Here is a 24,207-nt window from a genome sequence, read left to right as displayed (position 1 = left end):
GCAATGTTCATTCTACTCTCTTGGTTATTGCCAGCCATGTTAATTAAACTTATGTGTTTACTTAGTGTATACTTGGCAATCCAAAACCTTAGTTGCTACTCCTCTTAGCCTTTGAAAATAGGCACTTAAGCAAATTGGTTAATTATAGAGAGTAGTGGAGTGAGTCTAACATAGCGAAGTTGCTGAGGGATAGCTCCTTTCAGACTTCTTATGGCTCAATAATGGTAAAGCCGTAGGCACTTAAGCCTTTGAAAATAGGCACTTAAGCGAATTGGTTAATTATAGAGAGTAGTGGAGTGAGTCTAACATAAGAAGTTGCCGAGGGATAGCTCCTTTCGGACTTTTTATGGCTCAATAATGGTAAAGCCGTAGGCAAGTCTAAAAAGACTCCATTATTAAGACCAAAGCTCCCAAGGTGTGCACCATATCCCACATAATGGGCTCAACAAAACCGATAATAGATCCCAGTCCCACTTACCCTAATATAATCAACAAAATCAACCATTAATAGGCTACTTAAGGACCTCTCTTCTTAAGCAAGAAAAGAGAAACCAAATGCTTTGATACCAATGTAATGGAAATGGCCTATGAACTTTGTGAGTAGCGGAATTAGGAAATTAGGTGAAGCACTTCTGTGAGATTACTTTGTGAGCATAATGGGTGAATTTAATTGATGGTAGCAACATAAACATGGTACTTAGTTAACTTTGCATGAACAATACTTTTGCAAGAGAGAGAGTTTAGAGAATGACAATAGTTGACCAGATTCATACGGAGCCGGTCCCCCCTCCAATAGGCATTTGTATTATAGTTTCTTCCATCAAGAGAGACTTGGTACAATACAATCTTTGTGTTCCTTGTGACCTAGGTGATGCAATGAATATGGAAAGCTTCATGCATCACAAACATAACATAAACTTTGTAGAAAGCATTGACTATCCCAAGCCTCAGTCCCAAGGCCTCAAACACCTTCGAAGGTGGAGAGAGCTAGCGGGGAATGAGGATAGGGAAGAGGAACAAGAAACATTCCATAGGAGAAAGAAATAGTACCTCACTTATCATCACTCTTCTTGCTAGCATACATAATAGCATAGTAATGAAGATGGAGAAGATGTCAAGCTTAAGCATTGAAGCATGGCTCTTGGTTGGATTTTCATTCCATAGCCAAGAGTGTTGGTGTAGGCTCTCACTTTTCACAAGTTTGGAGAAGGATGTGGAGTTCCCCAACTTTCACCAAGTGATAATGATCCACAAAATGAGTGTGTGTGTGTGTGGTGTTTATCCCCCCATCACCCCCCTTGCTTTCTTGGGGCGAGTTGTAGCTTTTCCACATGCTTCAAGTTCATTGGACCCCTCTTCCCCCTAGCCAATCACATGCAGCATGCATTCAAGTACATGGGTAGTCTTTGGACAAGTGTCCTCCTTACCCCTTAGAGAGAGAGAGCTTGAAAATATCTAGATATTTTCTGGATGGAACTAGAAGCTCATTGGACCCCTCTTTAGCTCAACCAATAGCATTTAAGCACACCATGTGGTTAAGCATAGGGAGAGTCTGACATGTGTCTCATGTGCCCTATGAGAAAAGGGATGCCCTTTGGGTGAGTGGGAGGTTAAGTCAAAGATTCCCCTAACTTTGGAACTTTCATGCATGGGAAGCTTCTCGAGCACCTTCCTCAAGTTTGTAAGGTCTCTTTTTGACTCAAGTACCTTACCCCCCATTCATGGGAAGCTTCTCAAGCACCTTCCTCATTGAGTTTGTAGGGTCTCTTTTTTACTCAAGCACCTTACCCCCCATGCATGGGAAGCTTCTCAAGCACCTTCCTCATTAAATACGACAAGCACCTCAAGTACCTTAGTCATCAAGCATGACAAGCACCTCAAGCACCTTAGTCATCAAGCACGACAAGCACCTCAAGCTTAGGTCATGTTCCCACCTTAAGCTCAGCCCTAGCTTGCCTAAGGTCAAAGGACTTTTAACACTAACCATTGGAGGTCTTTAATGAAGCTGACCCTAAGGTATTTTAAGCTCTATTAGTTAACCTTGCTCTTTGACAGACCATCTCTCATTTGGACCCCTTTACCATTGGCCCCGTGTTGAGATAGATCCGTAAGCACATGTCTATATTCTAACCGTTGTTCCCGTTTATTGTCCCACATTAAATGATCAATATGAGAAAATCATTTGGGTTGGTTAAATATTAGATTTAATGACGTCTTGAAAGTCGATAGTTCCACCCTGCCTTGCAGTCACCAAAAATCTTTACCCTCGTTGTCTCTTCCTACTCTGACACCTACCACAACTTTGCTATCCACTCCAAATAGTCATACACTCCTCGCTTCACACCACAGGACACCCCACACTTCACAGTGTAGAATACACCGCTTGACACCCTTTGCTTTAGAGCTTAAGATACCCTTGGCTTCACCCGTGTAGAGACCTCTTGATACCGTAGGAGCTTTCTTACACCATAGATTGATCCATCGGCTAGATACACTTGGAGTAGAAAGAAAAATGAGTCATTTTGTCCATGCACTCACTTTGCACACGTCTACCACCATCACATCATGAAGAAATGTAAGGAGATTGATTTGTAGCTGAAGGAGGACATTGTCATTGAGATCCTTCATCGTCATTTCCCATGCCATCTGTGGAGTATTGTCCCCCCCCCCCCCCCCCCCCCCCCCCCCCCCCAATGAATGCATGTGAGGATGCGTTGCAAGCACAAGCACTGGAAAGTTTGTGAAGCACTGAAGAGGGAGCATCCATGCCACCTTGGATCAACAAAGAAGATTTGAAAAAATGCAAGAAGGAATGACATGACAACCATAAGCGATGGAGCCTACAGAAGAGAGAGGCCACTAGGATGTAAGTGGAGGTAGCAAGTTTGCATTACTTAGGTAGGGATGTCTGGAAGACATCTGAGAATGATCTTGTAGATATTTTTACACTGCTTTTACAGTTAAAGATTTGTCAAATTGTAATTGCTTGTTATAATCCTTTTGTTGTATTTATTGTTTTTAACACTAAACTATCACTAGAAGGGATCCCGCCCTACTCGAGCATAGTGATGCTGTGAAGAAGGGTCTCCATCTGCTCATCTAAAGAAATCTCTAACTGGATCGCTATGCTATACAAACTTTGAACATTGTTCACATTGATGTTAATTTGTGGTTTTGTATTTAGTTTTGTTTTCTAAACATTGTTTGTTCTCTCTTTTTTATTTGTAGAATATGCTTGATGGGAGGAGAGGTCTTCACCATAGTAGCTCACTAGGATGCTTTCATATATGTTTTGTGTATCTATGCATATGTGTACTTATTGGGAATGACATGCACATCCCATTTTGTAATTGATCATTCCACTTTATATGGTTGGTATGTCACTGATGTGTCATTCTGCTTTGGCATTGGCAAATTCAATGTATTTAACAACTTTAAAGCAATAAAATACAAGTTTTGTCTAATTTTTGTTTTGTCTCTACGATTTAAAGTTATGTCGGTGTTTTTCAATGCAAAATTTTGAGGGAAAGCCTCAATATCTACTATGGTTGATTGGGTGGTAGAGCCGACAAGGCTCTACCGCCCCCCAACTTTTTCACGTACATGCATCGCTTTACACATCAATACTTATGGTATATGGTGACTCTTATAGCAATGTCTATAGGAACACTTTTGTATCAACACTATCCAAAATGCTTTTATTGATGTTGAAGGCATAAAAGACCCGATTCAATGGCATTGGTATTTGTGTCTTAAGTCTTAAGAGTCCCTTGTAGTGAACAACACCTCAACTAGTCAAGATACACTTTGCTTGCGGATGTTACAATCCGTACCCTTTGCTTTCTAGACTGTAACGAACAAAAATACATTCCATAGCCTTATCCTTAAATTTTTTGATGGTTATTCAGACACCAAAGCATAAGCCAAGCGACCAAAGACACACAAGAAACAAATCAACGGTTTCTTTGCATACCAAGCCTCATATGGAGTGATAGACAATAATGCTTTAGTGAGACACTTGTTTGGTACATACATAGTATACATGACAACCTCAAGCCAAAAAACTTGTGGCAAAGAGTGGATTTTGACCTAACATAGTGCCTGCTCCGAAAGTGACATGTTTTTATTCTTAAGAATGCCATTTTGTTGAAGGGTTTGTGACACTATACATTGTTGCTTTTTCCCATGACTTGCCAAAACTGCACTGAACTCTGTAGACATCGTCTAAGAGTTATTTTTCATTTATGCGAGTAGCCAAAGCAAACGATGGGTAGCATTAGAGCATAATAATAAATTTGCACCCCCATGTACAAACGGGGGAGTTTATTTCAAAATTTTATATTTCAAATATGAGCGATTAATCTAGAAGCCAAGCATAAAGGCAATCTAGGGTGTAGCTAGCTAGAGACATGCATACCATGATTGTTCTCCCTTAGCATATATCTTCAAACCCATATACTTAGGTCCATGTCACAAATGTCCACGAGAGAGCACCTTTGTAGAGCTCTTCCAATCGTGCTTGTCGCCTTGCACAAACACTAATAGACAAGGTGGTGGACATGGTGATGGGGAGCTGATGTGTCCCCTCCACTCATGGCCACTAACTCCTCGCTCACGTGCGAGGGGCAAACCTTGACTACTCTTGCCCAAGCCACTCTCTTGCACGCCAATGCACTCACAACTCGTGAGTTATGTGCCATGTAAGGCGTGAATATATTAGATGAGAAACAAAGTAATTACATCTGTTAGCTCAAGGAATGAGCATTGGATTACATAAACGAGATCGTACTGGCCAATTAAAAAGGGTTCAAACAGACATGGTTCAGATCGGCATGGTTCAGACAAACTCCAAACACGGTTCAGACAGACGAGGTTCGAAGACAGACAGGGGTCACACAGTCTCCAGGCTTCATAGTGCCTAACCTAAAATTTTTCTTTGATGAAATTTCCTTACAGTCAGAGAAACTGAACATATCTGAGTGCTGCATCTTTAGGAAGACCAAGATGCTAGACCTGGCTGGCAAACTTTTTCAAGAAGTAGGGATTGAAGGGAAAGATTGCTATGTAAGAGACCAGATGGAAGAAGAGCTCAATGAAGAGATCGAAATCATGGAAGACCTCTAGAATCAACCAAGAGAACTGCTGAGCCAAATCAAAGCTGGACTGGATGCTCTCAATTGACTTTTTTTTTTTACTGGTTATGTGCCACATTACGTGGCAAGCATCATGGAAGACATTCAACCCTCCTCAACACATCAACTAACAAATGACAAGCAATAGGGTGTGACATGGCCTTTGGATAGCTTTTAAAATTCCAGAAACCCTAGCCCATTAAACGATGACACACGGACACTAGTGGCCCAATCAAAAAACCTTTTACTCTCGAACTGTTTAGGGCCTATAAAGAGTCGTTTCCACCACGCTAAAATCTCTCTTTTGCCTCGGCAGAAAATGAGGGGGAATTGGAAAGTGCTCGGAGATTTTAGCAAGTGAAGCAAATCTTGCAGCACTGCAAGCTTTTCTTCGGAAGTTCGGAGATCTCAGCTTTGCAAGTTTTCAAAGATCTCAAACTTCTCACTTGATTTCGTGCAAAAAGAATCAAGGTGCAGATCTCTCTCATGCTCACACACACAGACACGTCTCTTACTCTCTCTCTCTCTCACACACGACGTATGATCATACGTGTAGCGATCAAGTGCTGAAGAGTTCGCAATTCTCCTCAACAAGCGACGAATAGCGGCCTCGTAAAATAGAGCTTTGTTTATGTGGGCTCCTTTTTCGCATGCGCTGTGATTCACTTTGTAGGTTTCTGTGACCCACGTTCTTACCTTTATCGGTACTCATTCGTGCTTCGCCATTGCTTGTTGGGTCGCTACAATGGTAGATTTCCTTTCCAAGGATTTTAGAAGCTACATTTTAGTGATCGTAATGCGGTCAAATAGGGGACGCATACCAGTATGTGTGCCCGATTTTGAAAAATTCGCGAGTATGCATCTCATGGGTCCACCTTTGTTTATTGTATCTGTGTTCTCCTGTATTGTGTAGGGCGGTGGGTTGTTCAAAAAATCTATGTGTAGGAGCTTTTTAATGCTTCCTGTCAATGATTTATTTTCACTAGGACGCTTGCTTGTTGCATAGATCACAAGGTTTGCGACTGCACATGTGTTCATATATTGTAGCCTGCTCTTTGATTGTCACATTGTCAGGAACCTCTAAAGGATGAAAGCGTTGGCATTCTTTTCTCGAGCTTTTGTTTAAGCTCTGTTTAAATCCATGTACTTACTATTTTTCATGGACCTATGTAACAGTTATTCTACTAGGGAAGCTTGATTGACGCATTGCTAGTCCTTGCTGTCAGCTCAGAAGGCTTACGGAACCCAATCCAAGCACTTTCCAGAAACTAATAATCCTCCATTGAGGAATTGGGTGTTCTTGGTGGATTAACTTGACAGAAGTGTGTTTCTGGTACATTATATCTACCTTAGAGTCTTAAATTCAAAATCATGTCAAACAATTGACTTTGTGCTACCCTCTAATGTGGGATATTGAGTGAGTGAAAGAAAAGAGCTATCGTTCTCACTGTGATCATTTGGAGTCCTCATCTTTTTTGCTCGATCTTTGTTATCGATTCATCTCAAGTTACAATTATGCTCTGTGGTACCTTCTGAAATGAGTCTGACCTGCCGATCTCATGACATGCATCTCTATCCAACTGCTCAAAGCTTGCTCTACAGTAGATCCATAAGTCTTGCCCAGAAATGGCCAGTCATAATGGTCATGTAGCCATGGGGTGCCACTTATATATATCGGTATAGTCGTAGGGCCTGACTAGCTGCCCTGTTCAATATGTGAGCCACTGCTGGTGCTAGTATCTCACAAGCATGTGCAAATTATCTGGCTGCCAAGCTGTCTTATTCCTTGGCTCTCCCATTTTTAAACTTTGTATAGCATGTTTCACTTATTCCCCGAGAAGAAACCGCATTGTGTGTATTTTAGAGACCAATGGAGGGGACATAAGGTCTTATTTGGAGTATCAAAATGGTGGGCAAAGGACTGGTTGTGACTTGAGAATGGACATGGATGTGTGCTAAGCTTTGAGTGTCGAACATTTGCCTAAAAGAAAAGTGAAAAACATTGAGGCTTATGGCAAGTTCCTCAACACCTATGCAAGGATCCAGCTCTGGGTGTTCATCATAGTAGGACCCAACAATACATGTTCTTTCACCTTAGTACTAGGGCCATCTCTTAATGGCTTCAAAAAAAGAAGTCAACACACAACATAGTGCAAGGCAGTTTAACTATAAAATAAGGGAAAGGTAAACACACATTACATGCGGATTTTCATCTCCTAAACCATCACCCTTCACCTTGCATATTAGATGTTTTGAAAGGTTTTTAATTTTTCTGAAATTGTGGAGATCTATGCCTACAAGTGCCATGTGTATCTTATAGACATGAATGTCGGTAAATCTTTTCCAGTTTCCATTTTATGTCAGCTATGATAATTTTCATGCAAATTATCAGGACAAAAGGGACCATTCTTCGGAGGGGATGAATGGAGGCCCAGCTTCTCGATGTTATCACACTATGACAGCCTTTGGAAACAAGCTTGTTAGTATTTGTATGTAATTGACTGAGGAAGATCTCACACCTGCCACTTTTTGATGAGGTGGATGAATAATGATTACAATGCAGGTTATGTTTGGGGGCATTCAGGACAACAAACCCCTGAATGATGTGCATATTTTTGATACTATCTCTAGATTATGGTTTGTGCTCTGATCACTGGCTCTTCTGTCACAAATTTCTTTCCACTTCATTTGTATCTATTTTCTTTTTCGTAGGCTTTGGACTCTTATGCGACAAGACTGTTTCTATTGCCAGGGTTTTTCCTGAAGTATTAGGTTCTCCACCTGCTCCACGCTATGGGCACTCTGCAGTGCTTCTTGATGAAGAAAGGATTCTTGTGTTTGGTGGTCACAGCATTGCACCTCAAGACTTGGTCTGGTTTTTGGAAGTAAGATTTTGCAAGTTTCATGATTTTACTTGGATTTTACTCAGCTTATTACTCTGCTGAGATGCTCTGCAGATTTTTTTAAACTGATTTTCTGTGACTGCAAAGATGATGTTAATTATTTGCCTCTTTCACCTTATATCTCTTTCAGGTAGACACTCCTTATGTGAAGAAGCAAAGCCAACTTTTAGGGAGAAGTGTAGTAGCATGGAGCAAAGGTATTTTTGGCGACCTGCCAAGGCCAGTGGTCATTTGCGGTCCTTCTGGTGTTGGAAAGGGCACTTTGATAGGCAGGCTCATGAAGGATTTCCCTACCATGTTTGGGTTTTCCGTGAGTCACACGACCCGACCACCAAGGCATTTAGAGAAAAGTGGTGTGCATTATCATTTCACTGAACGGCCTTTGATGGAGCTGGCAATCCAGGAGGGCAAGTTCTTGGAGTCTGCAAATGTACATGGAAATCTTTATGGGACGAGTATCGCTGCAGTGGAAGCTGTGGCAAATGCTGGCAAGGTGGGTATGCTTTAGATATGTTTTGAATAGTTTGACAGATTGTGAAGCTAGTGGCTAAGCAGCCCATTCGTTTGCAGAGATGCATTCTGGACATTGATGTGCAAGGTGCTCAGGCAGTGAAGAAAAGTGGTTTAGATGCCGCTTTTATATTTATTGCACCTCCCTCGCTTGAGCAGCTGGAAAGGCGACTCAGAGGAAGGTGAGTTAAGTTTTGTTTTTTTTCTCTTTTCACTAATTTGAATTAAGCTAGGCACATATGTGCACAGATTCAGTTTTACACATTAGGAGATGGTGTGAGTTTCAAGCTTCAAGGATGTCAAAAGTAGACCCTTGAGTGACTTCACAATCTGAACCAGTGTTGTGTCTCTCATTCTAGTTATTTTGTGGTTCAGGGGAACAGAGACTGAAGAGCAAATTCAGAAAAGATTGAAGAATGCAAGGGTAGAGCTGGAGCATGGGAAAGACTGCCTTCTCTTTGATCATTACGTGGTGAATGATAATTTGGAAGAGTGTTACTTAGAACTCAAGGTACACAGCCATAACTGGTGTAATTGGCATTATTTGTCTGTGTTAGCAAGTTTGCTTGCATGATTTTTTCAGATTTCACCTCCCCTGGCTAGCAACATTGTGATTAGCAAGGACCAATAGGTATATAATATATTTTTTGTGTATCTAAAAGCTTTGACTTGGATTCAGAGGCATGTGGCTAGATGCAGGCAACAGGCTCGTCTAAGAGTGCCCAGCACCCTCACTCTGCTCTTTGAAAACGTTGCACATGTTTACACACATGCAAGCTTTCTAAAACTCTGCAGACCATGCAAACACAAAGCTGTGCAGTATCCTGGTCAGAGATGCTGTGGGAAGTTTGGCATTTCTTCCACTTATAATCCACTTTAGTCTTCACATCTGTAATAAAAGGTCCTCAACTAATAATGGCGGTGATGATAATAATGTAATCACAATCGGAACAGTTTTGACCTTAGGGACATTGATATTTCTTTCTTTCTCTCTCTATATGAACCAGGTTTCGGAATGAATTAAGAGAGGAAGACGGGCAGGAGCTAGTGTAACTGGGGTGTTGATACTATTGTTGTATGCAAGGAGCTAGTGTAACTGGGGTGTTGATATTATTGTTGTATGCAGATGACATTGTGCTTAAATTAGACTCATGCAGGGACTCGTTCCAATGCAGTATGGGTCTTGGTCATCAAGAGATCTATGGATGAATCTCTAAAAGACCAAAGGAAATGGTTTTCAACACCTCAGCTGCATGTATGACGAGATCTGCATATCAGTTCAATTTTGGTGGAAAGTGTGTGGATTGTCGGACAACATCTATATATACATATACCATCACATGGCTGACCATCACATGGCTGAAGTTCTCTTAGCTAGAAACATGAGAGGCTCAACTTGCATGAGCATTTTGAGCACGCGTTCCATTAGAGAGGCAGTATGCACATATAAAATTCTGTGAACCACGTACTAAAGTGCGGTTTTTCATAGATGATAGAGGAGTGCTGCTAGTTTTGAGCGAGGAGTCGGTCGAGCTGGTGGCTGCATTTCGAAGGCAAGAGGAGGCTCGTGTGCAGCAGTTTTGCCCAAATCCGGCCCGGTGCCATTGCAGATTTTCAGCCAGCCAGCAGGAGTGTTGTTCAGAGTGGGGGACTGATCTTGGATTGATTTCAGCTCGGTGTATCTGGCCCTTGCAGAGGAGGTTGGAGATCTCTTCACGGGAGGTTGCTTGTAGCCTTGATCCCGATTTACACCTGTTTATGGTGGAGACCCTCTTGTGACTACGCATTGATATGTCGGAGGAGGACATTGGTGAGTTTATAACTTGGTACATTGATGGAGACATGGTGGCTGTAACTTGCATCGAGGTTGCATGATCTTCACAGGCGTTCTGGAGGTTGTTGGATGCTGTCCTTATCCTTCTACCTTTTCTCTTAGAAGGTGATAAGTTCTGACCTATCAAGCCATACGGAGCCTCTTGGTGTTAGGTGTTTTACCTTTTCTCTTGGAAGGTGATGAGTTCTCTCCTATCAAGCCATATGTAGCCTCTTGGTGTTAAGTGTTGTACGTCTTGGCCAGAGTTAGTGATGTAATGTGGATCTAATAGGAACTTGACATCGAATCCCCACTTTCTACATATCCCTTGAGTGATGGTGTCGAATGCTGTTTAGAAGGGAGCATCTTCTTATTACCTATGCTTAAATGGAAGGGGTGGATCGATGATAGTGGCTCACAACAAAAAGGAGAGAAGTAAACTGGAAGGTATTGCGACTACCTCATGGGGTTGGTACCTCTTACACATACGACAAGTTTGGATCCACAAGCGTGTTTTTTACTCAATAGAGATTGTTGGTTCTGCTACTTCACGAGTGGTGCTTCATAGCTAGAGGGGGTTGGTACCTCTTGCACATACAACAAGTTTGGATCCACAAGCACGTGTTTTACTCACAAAGGTGGTTGATTCTTTTGGATTTGGTGAAATGGAAGGACTAAAGGTTCTTTGTTCTGCATGTGGTACCGAAGGTTATGTTTGGAAGCATTACTTGAACTGGCCTGATGCGAATGTTCTCAAGTTCGTGAGCCATACTAGTAGATATTACACTTTTCCTTCTACCCACAGACAAAGATTATCTTTGTGATCGCCACCTGACATCATAGTTACCAGGAAGGAAAATTCGGAATTAGAATGGGGAACGAAAACGGGCATGAATTGTGATACCTTGTTACGGATACTCATGTCTAAAACACAGCATGGGAATTTGGAACGGAAAGTTGGAATGGGAACAAGGAACAGGGAACGGAAGCTTGGAAATGGCCATTCCCTGTAACTATGCAGGTTGATATTTATATTTTGGCATTGAGAGCATGTCTAAGGAGTATGTTTTCTCAACCCGGTCTTGGTGGAGGTGCAATTGACCTCCTACACACTTTTTTTGTAAGCCCACACAACATGTGTATAGGTGATGGAGCTTGGGAATAGACACCGATGGTGGTTGTGCACGCTTGCTTGCCATGGTGAATAAGATCGTCTATCTTGGCACCCGGCGAGATTCTTTTGAGAGGTGACTACCATGGGTCTATACCTTGCACTTTCCTTTAAAGGTGAATGTGGGCTTATCCTGGATTCATCTAGGTATATCTTTTGAGAGGTGGTGTGCTTGATGCTTGTTGGATTGGACTTGTCAAATTCCTTCACTCTTTGGGGTCCCCAAGACCCAGATCCTTGGTCTTGTGCGGTTATGATTTGAGGCCCAAGGGGAGTTCCGGAGGTCATCTTTCGGGTTTCCCATCTAGATCTAGTGATAGGGCTTCTTTGTGCGTGTGTGCGGCCTTGTGAGGCTTTGCTAATGTCTAGGGGCCTTGGGAACAGAGTTGCACGACACTTCGTTTCTTGATCGTGTTAGAAATGGAAAAACATTTGGGGACGTAACGACGGTTTCGGGCTAGAAATTTCAGACCTTTCGGCCATTTACGATTGTACTGAGCCTCGACTCTTGATATCTTTTGTCACTAAGTGATGACGTGGCCTATCTAGCTGAAGAGGATCTATTTAAGCTTTCATAAGTGCCCAATTGAAGGGGATAAGTTCCAGGACCAAAAACTGATGATGTGGCATGATTGTACGGACATCCAAAAATTAAAAAATTACGTTATGAATCCCGGAGGCTGTATGAAAGATTTGGAATTTGCCTTTTTGGAGCCAACTCTTCATATTTGATGCTTTCAGGCTTGGGGCCTTTAAATATGAGCCTTGAGGGACCTCTTTGGCATCACAATGTTTGCAGATTGAAGAGAAGACCCCCCCCCCGGGGCAGTTGTACATTTGTTAGAAAAAAAACCAAAAGCGCGCTAGGGTTTTGGGTCAGTGCATCTACGAGTGGAACTCCACCACTCCTTTGTCTACCGTGTGGATTCTCTCTCTCTCTCTCTCTCTCTCTCTCTCTCTCTCTTTGTTCAATTGTGTTTGAAGTGCTAAAGTTTGTTACAGTTCTGATCCTTTAGTTGGCACATGGTGCGTGTCGGTTACAATGGTATCGGATTTTCAATTTCGTTTGTTGTCTTGACAAGCAAAGTGGTTTTATCAGAACAAACAAAGATGGTGTTTTTTTATTCTACCGAGTACTTGCAGTTTCTCCTCGATGAACTTTGCGACATCTTCTCGAAGCATCCTTAGCAAAATCTACCTATTGTGTAGAGCTTTTAGCGGTTCTTGAATTACATACTCTTGCCATTGATGCCTCAAGGTTTCCCTCCTCCGACACCAAACAGTACAAGGGCTTCTCCTCAATAGCCCATGAAATCTTCTATTCCTCTTGGGAGAGCTTTTCAACACATGGTTGCGCCATCTGACTTGTCACCATCGGCGCTGCCTCCTTTGCCGCCACCTCTGTCACATGCACACCTAACCCTATGTGCATGTGGACAAGCTAACTCCTACCTCTAGGGTTTAGGACAGCCTAGGAAGTGTTCAGGAAACCTTGTGAGCCTGTACACAGGATGTTGATGTCCAAGCACTTTAGCGTAGTTTCATATTTGTGTCCAGCAGTCTCAGTCAGAGGCCCCAATACTTTTAAAATGGTGCTAAATGTCGATTATTAGTAAGTTAATAAACTACTAATAAAAGGTGCTTCGTATGTAGTTACTACCTAGGCTTGGTACTAATGATACTGTATGGGAACGCTCCCCAGTGCCTACACCTAGTAGACACTGGCTATGCTCGTGCAATTAGAGGGTCTCAATCTCAGCCTCGTGTTTCCCCCATGGTTGGCATTTTCCATCAGCATCACAAGGCAAGCTTGGCGTTTTCCATAATCACTTCCGGCGAGTGATTGGATAGAAACACAGGGATAACTGCAATCCACACACTTGACAACACGTTTGGTACTTCAAAACAACTCGAATAATTTTGGAGAGAGAGAGAGAGAGAGAGAGAGAGAGAGAGAGAGAGAGAGAGAGAGAGAGAGAGAGAGAGAGAGAGAGAGAGAGAGAGAGAGAGAGAGAGAGAGGGAGACCTCCTCTTGGACCCTGGACGCAGTGGATTGATTTTCGATTTGACGAACGGCTCTCCCCCTTAAGCAACCACCGTACTTTTAAGTACGGCGGTTGCGACAAAAATCAAAAGTTGTGATATGAAAAGTAGCAAGTCCAAAAGCTTTGGACCCAAAATCTAGCACCCAAATGGCTTGTCCATACGTTGCTGCCATGTGGCAGTGCCTCCCCGCAATTCGCGGGCAGTTCGTACAGCTAGCACGTCATCATCTTATTACACGATTTATTGTGTTAGTGTGTGCTTTATTTTAATCTTTTAGGCCCCTCCGCTAGAGTCTGGAAGTTGTTAAATCCTAGCCAGCCCATTTTAATAATGGCCACTCGATTGAACTTTATAAGTCAGAAATTTCTTATGTTTCTTCTTCTTCTTCTATCGAAGAGCATGACACCCTCTACACATTGATGCTAATCTAACCACATCGTCTACAACGGAAGCAATGATCATGGCTTGGTCTTGTCTCATTACAAGAAACCGTCAACAAGCAAGGTGAAGAGTTACGCGCACTTGCAATGGAGAATGGAACTTTAAGAGTTCTTGTTGTGGAGAATGAGCACCTCAAGAAGGCTCTTGAAATGCAAACAACACGCTTGATGCATCTTGAGAATGAAGTTCAAGAATGTAAGCGCCCTCTTGTTGACATGAATGTATTGAAAGAGCGCTTTAACAAAAGTTGAGAGTGATCATGTATTGAAAGAGAAAACGATAGATACAATAAGACATGATGTATGCGAGATGAGAAATGCATCCAAATCATGGACCGATATATGTAAGGATAATGTGGTTTCTACATCTCCTATTGGGCAAGCCGTTGTCCAAGCAAAGAATGTAAAGAATGTGGATACTCAAAAATTGCATGAACGGCAAAAACGCTCAAAGAACCTCGTCATTCGTGGAATCAAGGAGGAAAGCATGGAAACACCCCAATCTCTTGCGGTTGCTATTGAAGAGTTTTTTGCTACATACTTTGGCATGTCTGGAATCATGGCTTATAGTGCACATCGAGTTGGAAAACTAGGAGTCCCTCGCTCGGGAGAAAGACCTATTGTATGTACCATGGTTGATGAGATAAAGAGAAAGATCATTCTTGACAATAGTTGGATCTACCTCAAAGGGACGGATTGTAATAATGTATATGAGGATCGCACTCTTATGCAACAAAATGCACGTCGCAAAGCATATGAGGAAAGAAGCAAGAAGGTTAAAACTTAAGGTGTCATGTCAAGAAGAAAAGTGACTTGAGGCTTGGATATGGATAGAGATCAACCCTTTGTTGAACTAGAGGAAGACATTGCTCATTACAAAGACCAAGGTGAAGTCATTCATGTTTTGGTGGACTGATTTTCAGCCATAAGTAGCGTTTATACTTTTCTTCTTTGACAATGGAAACATCTTTCAAACCCTTTTTGATCATACATGCTACGCCTTCTTGGCCTCTACGTTGCTTTGCAGTTTTGCCCATATCAAAGAATGCACATCATATTTGTCAAATCCAAGAATTCGTTGCGTATCATGCTCCCATGTTTCGACAAGAAGTATCACATCGGAGTCATTGGTAAGCTCATCAATGCCAATTCCCGCATTCCATGGATATCCATAACAATTTCAAAAGCTTATTTGCAAGAGTGAGTTGGTCTCATAGATCATGTGTCCCTATTTGTTGGGTGGACTTGCATCCTCCTCAAGTCACTTTTCTTCTCGAGATGACACCTTAACCTTCTTGCTTCTTTCCTCATATGCTTTGCGACGTGCATTTTGTTGCATAAGAGTGCGATCCTCATATACATTACAACCCGTTCCTTTGAGGTAGATCCAACTATTGTCAAGGATGATCTTTCTCTTTATCTCATCAGCCATGGTACATACAATAGGTCTTTCTCCCGAGTGAGGGACTCCTAGTTTCCAACTCGATGTGCACTATAAGCCATGATTCCAGACATGCCAAAGTATGTAGCAAAAAACTCTTCAATAGCAACCCCAAGAGATTGGGGTGTTTCCATGCTTTCCTCTTTGATTCCACGAATGACTACGTTCTTTGAGCGTTTTTGCTGTTCATACAATTTTTGAGTGTCCACATTCTTTACATTCTTTGCTTGGACAACGGCTTGCCTAATAGGAGATGTAGAAACCACATTATTCTTACATATATCAGTCCATGATTTGGATGCATTTCTCATCTCACATACATCATGTCGTATTGTATCTATCGTTTTCTCTTTCAATACATGATCACTCTCAACTTTTGTTCAAGCGCTCTTTCAATACATTCATGTCAACAAGAGAGCGCTTAAATTCTTGAACTTTATTCTCAAGATGCATCAAGCGTGTTGTTTGCATTTCAAGAACCTTCTTGAGGTGCTCATTCTCCACAGCAAGAACTCTTAAAGTTCCATTCTCCATTGCAAGTGCGCGTAACTCTTCACCTTGCTTGTTGACGATTTCTTGTAATGAGACCAAGTAAGCCATGATCATTGCTTCCGTTGTAGATGATGTGGTTGGATTAGCATCAATGTGTAGAGGGTGTCGTGCTCTTTGATTTTGACTAGTGATTAGATACGTCTATGACCTTGACGCAAAAAACTCTAACCCTAAAGGCCGTCACGTATTGCCTTCTAAAATCAAAGCAATCGTCCTCGATTTCAAGGATAGCAGATAAACAAAGTAATAAAAGAGTGTCCACACTTTTAACGTTTACACAATTGAGAAACCACGAGTGATCATTCAATCATGCATACTGATGCAATGATGGCCGTGCGCATAAAAGAGGAGCTAGCTGTAGACACCTCGGGTGCGTATGAAAATCTGTCAATGGTGAGTATCACAGCCAATGCCTATAAAAGGACATTGTATCATACTTGGATACCGATGGCACATCCAAGATCAACATAATTATAATCATAATCATCATTGATCATTTCTTATCATCATACATTCATACAAATTTCATAAAACAAAGCAAAAGCCATGGTTCTTATTGCCGACCGATCGAAAAATAATCGGATTCATTTCTAAGCCGCCGTCGCTTCCAAATGCTTTCAAATGCATGTTCCTCGCTCCTATTACCTGTTATCTGCACAAAAATAAGAAGAGCTTCCAAAAACATAATTTTACAGATGCTGAAATTTTCTCTAATTTGCTGTTGAAAACCCTAATTTTTCAAAATTATCGGAATCAAAATCCATTTGCATCAATGCGTAGGGCTCATCGAGGGGATCAACTTTAATTTTTGTTGCATATCCAAATTATCAACTGTCGAAGAGATTTTTAGAGGCCCCTGCAACATAGAAAAACATCAAAAGCATGTCTATAGAAAAAACAAACTCCTGTTTCTTCATTTCCTCATTCTCTTGTGGTTTCTTCTTCATCAAACTCCATAGCTTCCATTTGTAGGTTCACGTAGGACTGGTTTGCTCGTCAAAACGGCAAGCGACTGATGCAGGAACTGTGAAGTTTTCCTGTCATCTTTCTCTCCACGTATTGAGCATGCGTCTTGTCTGAATGCTCTTGGGTCAGTGAATTTCCCCTTCTCTGTTGTGATCTCCTTGTTCTGCGTCCATGTTCTTAGGATCTTGCTTCGATTTGCAAAGGGCAAGGAAGCAAGCTGAGCTCCGACACCAATGTAATCATTTTTCGTGAGTGATCGGACGGAAACACGTGGATAACCGCAATCTACACACTCGGCAACACTTTTAGTACTTTAAAACAACTGTGAGAGAGGAGAAGAAGAAGAAGAAGAAGAGAGTTTTAACATCGTAGGAAACTATCCCAAGAGACCTTAAAGATCTAGCCGACGAGGAGAGTTGAACTAAAAACCTGTTATTCAAGAGGGAAATGACATAACCAATCTACCGCACTTGGGTGTGAGAGAGAGAGAGAGAGAGAGAGAGAGAGAGAGAGAGAGAGAGAGTCTGTAAGTTGTTGGGGGTTATGATTTTTGGGGCCACTCGACCGAACTTCATAAGTTGGAAGTTTCTTGTGTTTTTTATTCTGGTTCTAGGCCCCTCGATCGAGATTTGCGAAACTCAATCAAGTTAGTCCAAAACCTGTTGGTCACTCAGATGTTCCTTGTGCCACACAAATGCAAGTATTGGGCATTAAAAGGATGAGAAGATGTGATCACAACATAGAAGATTTTGGCTCTGATAAAGAGTTTGGCATGAACCTCCTTTCTTGAGAGAGAGAATGTGTGACTGGCCAAACAAACGCAATGATCAGATGCGTCTATGACCTCGACGCAAAAACCAAACCCTAAAACCCATCACATTATCAATAGCAGATTCAATCGAGTGTTTTCAGCTCTACCGTCGTAGATCAGCCTATAGTTCCGAGTCAACCCTAGCGTTAGTAGTTTCAGCACTTAAGCAAAGCAAATCAGCCAACAACAATAGTCCCTAGCCCTTTAGATCAGCCATCGTTTTAAGTTTTCAGCCCATCGTCGACATCAGCCATACAAGATCAGCCCATCGTCGACATCAGCCATACCAGATCAGCCCATAGCCTCGTTGAGTTTGCAGATTCTGGTCAGCATCCCTAGTGTTTTGCATTTTCAGCCTTTAGCCTTGCAAATTCAAGCATCCATAGCCAGATTCCATCAACATCTCAGTATCTAGATCCATTGTACAAGCATTTGTGCAATCCAAAGCAAATATCTCTCTAGCGATACAGAGGGGGGGCCCTTGGAGGGGGGTTTAGGACCCACCTGATGTTATTCTTCTTCTCTCTCTATCAATCACAGAACCTTCACTCATAGTATCTCTTTCTCTTCTGTCTCTAGTCTGTTGCACATCTCTCTCATGAAGTAAAAGGAACTATCTCATGAAGTAAAAGGAACCTTGAGTAATAAAAGGAACCTTGAGTAAACATTGAGCACTCATCGTGAGTATCACCATTAATCACTTCTGCTGCACATTACAACATCCGCCTTCGCCGCTTGTGTTTCACAGTTGGAGTGCGTATGCTTACCTCAGTTATGGTGGGTCGACGGTAAATTTTTTTACCTTTTTGGGAGTGAAGATGAGAAGAAAGCATTGCAGTTTCTTCAGCAGCTCGGCAATATCTATTCAATGGAAAACTACACAAAAGAATTTAAAATCTCTCGACAACCACTTTTCTTAAAGACGATGTTATGCAGTGGTGGAGCTCTATAGCCTCTAAGCCTCTCGCTCCAAGGACTTGGGCAAGCTTTCAAGAATATTTTTGCCCGAAGTCACATGACCTCCTTATTTGAAGTACAACGTCTGCAGAAAGGGGTAATTTGACAATGCTAGCCATTAAAAATATGGACGATTGCAACCAAAGATTTTTGGACATCTACTTCTTGGTCTCTTTCTTCAAATTGATAACCTTAGAGGACCGGTGCGAGCGCTACACCATCGGACTACTATCACCGCTTCAAGAGCTTATGGACCATTCTATGGTTGGTTTCAAACTAATGAAGAAAAGACTGGAATTTACAACTGAGGACCAATCGATAAATACACAGCATTCTCGTCCACAACGCTCAAATTCTACGGATTCTCGCAACACTTCGACTTCACTTGTGCGACCTCGCTTGACTACTCGCCAATGCGATATTCTTCACCAAGAAGGCAGGTGCTTCGAATGTTTCCGGACGGGACTATGTTCCAGACATTTACGCAATTTCTGTACCCGATGCTTCCAAGGAATTATGCAGAGATTATGGAAAGATTTGTGGCCACAAAGCGCTTATCTTTTTTGATCCCGAAATTTTATCCACCCAGGATTTCTCAAGCTCATGGATTTTGAGTATGACCAGTTTGTTGGAGGCTTTGAGTTCTCCTGCTTATTGGTGCCCCGCTTGTATCCATTCAGGGGTAACATGGCAAGGTCGACTTTTGCATCATGAAGTTGGAGCATTGCGACGCTCTTTTGGGAATGCCTTGGCATGACCATAATGATGCTATCACTCAGATCTGCAGCAAGATCATCACCCTGAACCAAGATGGCAAGCCTGTTGTCCTTCAAGTCCGAATGACCAACCTTGAATGTTTTTTTTTTTTTTGCTTTGTATTTATATACTTTTTGGAACATTGTTTGAGAATACTGGTTGCAGATTGTTTGGAATAGAATTTATCTGTTTTGAATGTGTTTTGGTGCCTATTGAATTTGTTTGATTCAGGCTACAATGCTGGTTTCAATGGTGTTGATAGCCTCCGAATGATGTAGACTATGGGCTGGGAAGTGTTTAGTTATACTTGGAACCTCTAAACGATGCAAACTGTGGTCTGGGGAGCTTTTAGTTGTAGATGGAAACCTTTGAACAGCGCATGAAAGAGTTGTGTTTTACATAGGATTTGTTGTTTAGTAGCAAGTGACAGGTTGCTATCTTTTACATGGACTGCATGTGTTTGCTGAAAGTTTTTTCTCTCTAAAGTCGCAAATTTAGCCTCATGTAAAAATTATTCCTGAAGCTTTGGGATTGTTGCAGGATGTTTCTATTTTTTTTTCGTCCAGGCTGAACCTGTGTTTTGATGCTTTCGTTTGACAACCTTCATTATCTTGCGGGCTACCCTGCATATCGTTTTGTTAGAGACTTAAGTTTTCTCTTTCTGTTCGTTTGGGAGAACAGGGGGTCCTGAGGCTGGAGCGCGTAGATTCAGAGGGAAAGCAAAATGGGTTTGACAACCAAGGTGCAAAAGTCTCCTCTCATCTTATCTTTTGATTGTTCGATCATTTCATGGTTGCTTATTTATGTATCGTATCAATAATCACTGATTTCTTTTTTTGATCACTGTTGTTTTGCTGCAATAGTAAGCTTGAAGCCGAGATACGGTCATTCTGCAACAGTGATTTGTGAGAATGTCTTCATTTTTGGTGGAGTTGGCATGGATGTGGATAGTGCAATGTGAGCCCTAAAATGCTCAAAACTCAACTTATATCTGAATTAGGCTCGATTTTGTTTGTTTTACAAGCTTGCTTGTTTGTATTTCCATTTACAGAACAATCATCGACACAAGCACTTTGGTTGGTGGGGCTCCTGGGCAAACCACAAGATTAAGAGTTTCCTCTCATGATTCAAGGCATGTATTGTCAAATGGCAGCGCCGTGAACAATGCTCATTTTAAGGCCCCAAAGGAGAATGGACGCTTGTGACCAAAGAAACTGATCCGCTCACTCACATCTCCATCACACTTCATGTTGTGGCAGCTTCGCACTATTTTTGATTTTTGCTGTCAGTGGAGTTAGGTGCAAATGGGTTCAAACAATTTATTATGTCCTTGAACCAATACAAGGAGAGGTGGAAACATGCATAAGAGGGGTAGATAGACAGATAACCTCAGACATGGTGACAAATTTTGCTCTGGATTGTCAGAAGAGGTACATATCACTTGATCCAATACTTACCACATATTGAACATTAATAAAAGACAGCCTGATTTTTGTTATGTATGTTTGGCAATCCCTTCAAGAGTTCAGAGAATAAGCAGGGACACTGTGAAATTGTGTAATTAGTCTATTTCGGGATGCCAATCAGCTACAAATTTTACAAAACTGATTCCCTTCAAAGCACATTTCTGCTTTGAACAATCAATCGAAACATTCATTGTGAAGGGACTTCCCCTGACGCATTGTTTTGAGATCAGAGTGCTTTGATTCACATTGAAAGGGTGATTCAAGCTCAAGAAATTGAAATAGGAGCAGTGCTACTTTAAAGCGAATTTTTGCAATTGCTATATTAAAAGCTTTCCTCTTTATGTCTCATGCATTAAAGTTGGTGAGAGCATTTGTAGCTGCTTGTTTTTGGCCTGCCCAACCTTAGTGTTGCCTTGGCAAAAATGCTAGTTTTTCTTTACCATCCTTAAAGTTCTCCTATTGGTAGAACAATAGACTTGTCATTGATATGATCGTTCACCCTAGCCATAGTTTTTTTATGCTCTCTCTCTCTCTCTCTCTCTCTCTCTCTCTCTCTCTCTCTCTCTCTCTCTCTGCCGCTTCGCAACAGCAACCCCTCATCATGGCAGGGGTATATGTGACACGGGGTCGACTGAAGGGATCGACGGCAGGCATGGCTGTAGCTTACGCAGGCGGGATATATGCCCTTCGATGAGTGGCCACGTGATCCACAGAGCCACATCTGCACATAATCATCGTTTCTCAAATGGCTTTCAGCCAACGCGCACAGGTGACTTGGTTAGATGATTTGACTTGGTGACACCATGTCACAGGTTCGAGCCGTGAGTCGAGGTGTGACTTGGAGCTTTGATTCCCACGCAAGCCTTTTTTTCAGACCACTGCAGCTCGGGATCTGTACAAACCATCTCTACGCCATTGATCCCTTCACTGGCTTCCCATGTCACACATGGACGAGGGTACAGTCGCATGAGGTAGCGACCTGGCTGCCGTCTCTGTCCTTATTGCCATAAAGGTGTAGCCAGAGCTGGATGATGGGCTTTGTGTCGCCTTGGTAAACTGTGTTAGGATGAGGCTGCAGAGAATACGTAGAGAGTGGAGGTGGCAATAAAAGAGCTCTAGCATGGTAGAGCGCATGGTCGGCAGGACGGATATGGATGAGCACTCAGCATCTTGGCGGACGAGAGTATAGTGATGGCCTTCCGAGGGATAGAGACTTGCTCACAGATCTGGTGCCAGCAGGCACAGGGACCGAACACATCACCGGCTGCTATCCAAGGCATTGGGGCTGCTCAACAATGGCAATGACAACAGCCTCACTGCACATTGGCCAAACTCGTTACTCTACGGAGCATTGCTAGAGGCAGATTTGAGTTCATATGTAGAGAGGGAGAGCCTATGAGCCATAGGACTGGTCGGTTTTAAAAGAGCCTTCTCTATCATCAACCGCATCTTCACTCTGCGTTGCTTGATCATTCAAGCAAAGGTGCAGAAGAGGCTACTGCTTTGTGGATTTCCGCAAACCCACGTTATCGACTCTTCCAATGCCTATAGACACTTGGTGTGCCATCAGAGGTGATTTGGGGGATCTACTCCCTCTACGAGCAGCTGGATAGGCTGAGTACACTGTCCAGGAGGCACCTCAGAGCCCATTGGTAGCACTTTTAGCGTGAAGCAAGGGTGTCCACTCTCACCTACTCTATTTGGCCTCTACATCGATGAGATTTCTGTGTACATTCTTCGCACAGGAGGTGTAGGTGTGGATCTAGGTGGTACTCTGTTCATATCATGCTGTATGCTGATGATATTGTCTTGGTCTGGGAGTCACAGGAGGGACTACAGCTCCATTTACAGGCCTTGACTGATTTTTGCGTGCACAGAAGACTCACAGAAAACATTGGGAAGACCAAGGTTCTGAATTTCCACACATCCAAACAGAGCAGGAGCCGAGCTAGTGTGAATATTCACACGGTTTGGGGGACGGGTCGAGGTGATAGATTGCTATGTGTACCTTAGGATTACTTTCACAGCCACCACATGCCTCTTCTCCAGGGTGAGTGCAGCGAGAGAGAGACTCCCTTGAGGGTATGCTGCACTAGCGATGCTAGAGCGCCGCTGCCATCACACACTTCCCGCCGAATAAAGGGGTGATGTATGCAGCAGTAGTTTGGGCACTAGGGCCTACATCTTCATGGTGCACACAGATTTAGGGGCTGCAGGTCGTGCCTATCTCCTACAGAAAACCCTCTATGCCACATGACAGAGCTGGCCACACTGCCCATGTTAGTGGAGGCTCACTTTTTGACAGTATGGTTCATCCAGAGATTGAGAGAGCTACTGCAGGACATACTCTCATACAGACCCTCAAGGAATCCAAGCAGTTGGTAAGAGGCAGGTGAGAGTGGATCATGGTATGCACAAATGACAGTGGTTCAACATACATGGTATAGAGCGGCTGCCACCATGTCAGTTTGGGTAACAATCGAGACTCACCATTCATACACCTCACATATGGAAAGGAACATGATCCTCACACAGGATCTCTGGCAATTATACATCCAAGAGACATGGATTACGCCCAAACATTTTCTTCTATTGAGGTGCAATATTACGCTGAGCATTTTATGACTATTCTAGAGGATGGCTTTGTTGATCGGCTGAGGTATATGGACACATATGTGCCACAGTGCTAGTGGTGATTGGACAACTGAGTCTCATGTCACAGACTCAACTTGAGGTTGGGCGTTCATCACGTATTGATAGAGATCTTCGGAAATGCAGGGCATGTGGAGGTGGGTGGAATTGGAGGAGCACTCTGTATGCAGATGTCCAGCATATGAGAGCATATGGGGCCGATATAGAGCCCTTTTCTCAAGACAGCCCACATTGCTATTAGAGTCGAGAGATTGGAGACAGCTATCTTGGTCGCTTCTTACTAGAAATTTAGACAGAGAGATTCTCTTCAAGTCACCCACACCCGACATTTAGAGGGAGTCACTCTACCAGGTAGAGATTGTTCGATCTCGCAGTTGAGCTTGAGCAATCACCTATGCATGCCATACTACACCCCCAGTCTGGTACGAGATGCAGCTCGCTAGTCTTTTGCATATCGTGTTTGTACTCCCCTGCACATATATAGTTTCACATCCATTAGATGTAGAGCTCCATCCCCCTCATCCCTCATACACGTGTATACACCCCCCCACATCAGTCTAATTTATTTGTAGCATGTTTATTTTCAGCACG

The 24,207-nt window shown here is 42.6% G+C and overlaps 1 protein-coding gene across 1 annotated transcript; it reads left to right on the top strand.

Moving 5' to 3' along the window:
• Window positions 1–5,438: 5,438 nt before the first annotated feature.
• LOC147461286 (guanylate kinase 2-like) lies at window positions 5,439–21,208 on the top strand. Its single transcript, XM_086508868.1, has 11 exons — window positions 5,439–5,603; window positions 6,309–6,465; window positions 7,525–7,611; window positions 7,696–7,769; window positions 7,885–8,017; window positions 8,166–8,528; window positions 8,606–8,727; window positions 8,921–9,056; window positions 20,180–20,240; window positions 20,362–20,455; window positions 20,550–21,208. Exons 3-11 carry the CDS (start codon window positions 7,552–7,554, stop codon window positions 20,701–20,703), a joined length of 1,197 nt encoding a protein of 398 aa, XP_086364994.1. The 5' UTR covers window positions 5,439–5,603; window positions 6,309–6,465; window positions 7,525–7,551; the 3' UTR covers window positions 20,704–21,208.
• Window positions 21,209–24,207: the final 2,999 nt, after the last annotated feature.

This window comes from Adiantum capillus-veneris, chromosome 3, assembly GCF_014529385.1.
Source record: "Adiantum capillus-veneris isolate H3 chromosome 3, ASM1452938v2, whole genome shotgun sequence".
Classification (NCBI taxonomy): domain Eukaryota; kingdom Viridiplantae; phylum Streptophyta; class Polypodiopsida; order Polypodiales; family Pteridaceae; genus Adiantum; species Adiantum capillus-veneris.
The sequence above is the reverse complement of the archived record's forward strand: the minus strand, read 5'-3'. Positions and strand labels throughout refer to the sequence as shown.

Bases quoted from the DNA above. Each gene is read 5' to 3' on its own strand.
- LOC147461286 (XM_086508868.1), top strand. From the start codon at position 7,552: ATGAATGGAGGCCCAGCTTCTCGATGTTATCACACTATGACAGCCTTT. The intron at 7,770-7,884 runs GTTTGTGCTCTG...TTCTATTGCCAG, and splicing joins GATACTATCTCTAGATTATG to GGTTTTTCCTGAAGTATTAG. The intron at 20,241-20,361 runs GTGCAAAAGTCT...TTGCTGCAATAG, and splicing joins AAATGGGTTTGACAACCAAG to TAAGCTTGAAGCCGAGATAC.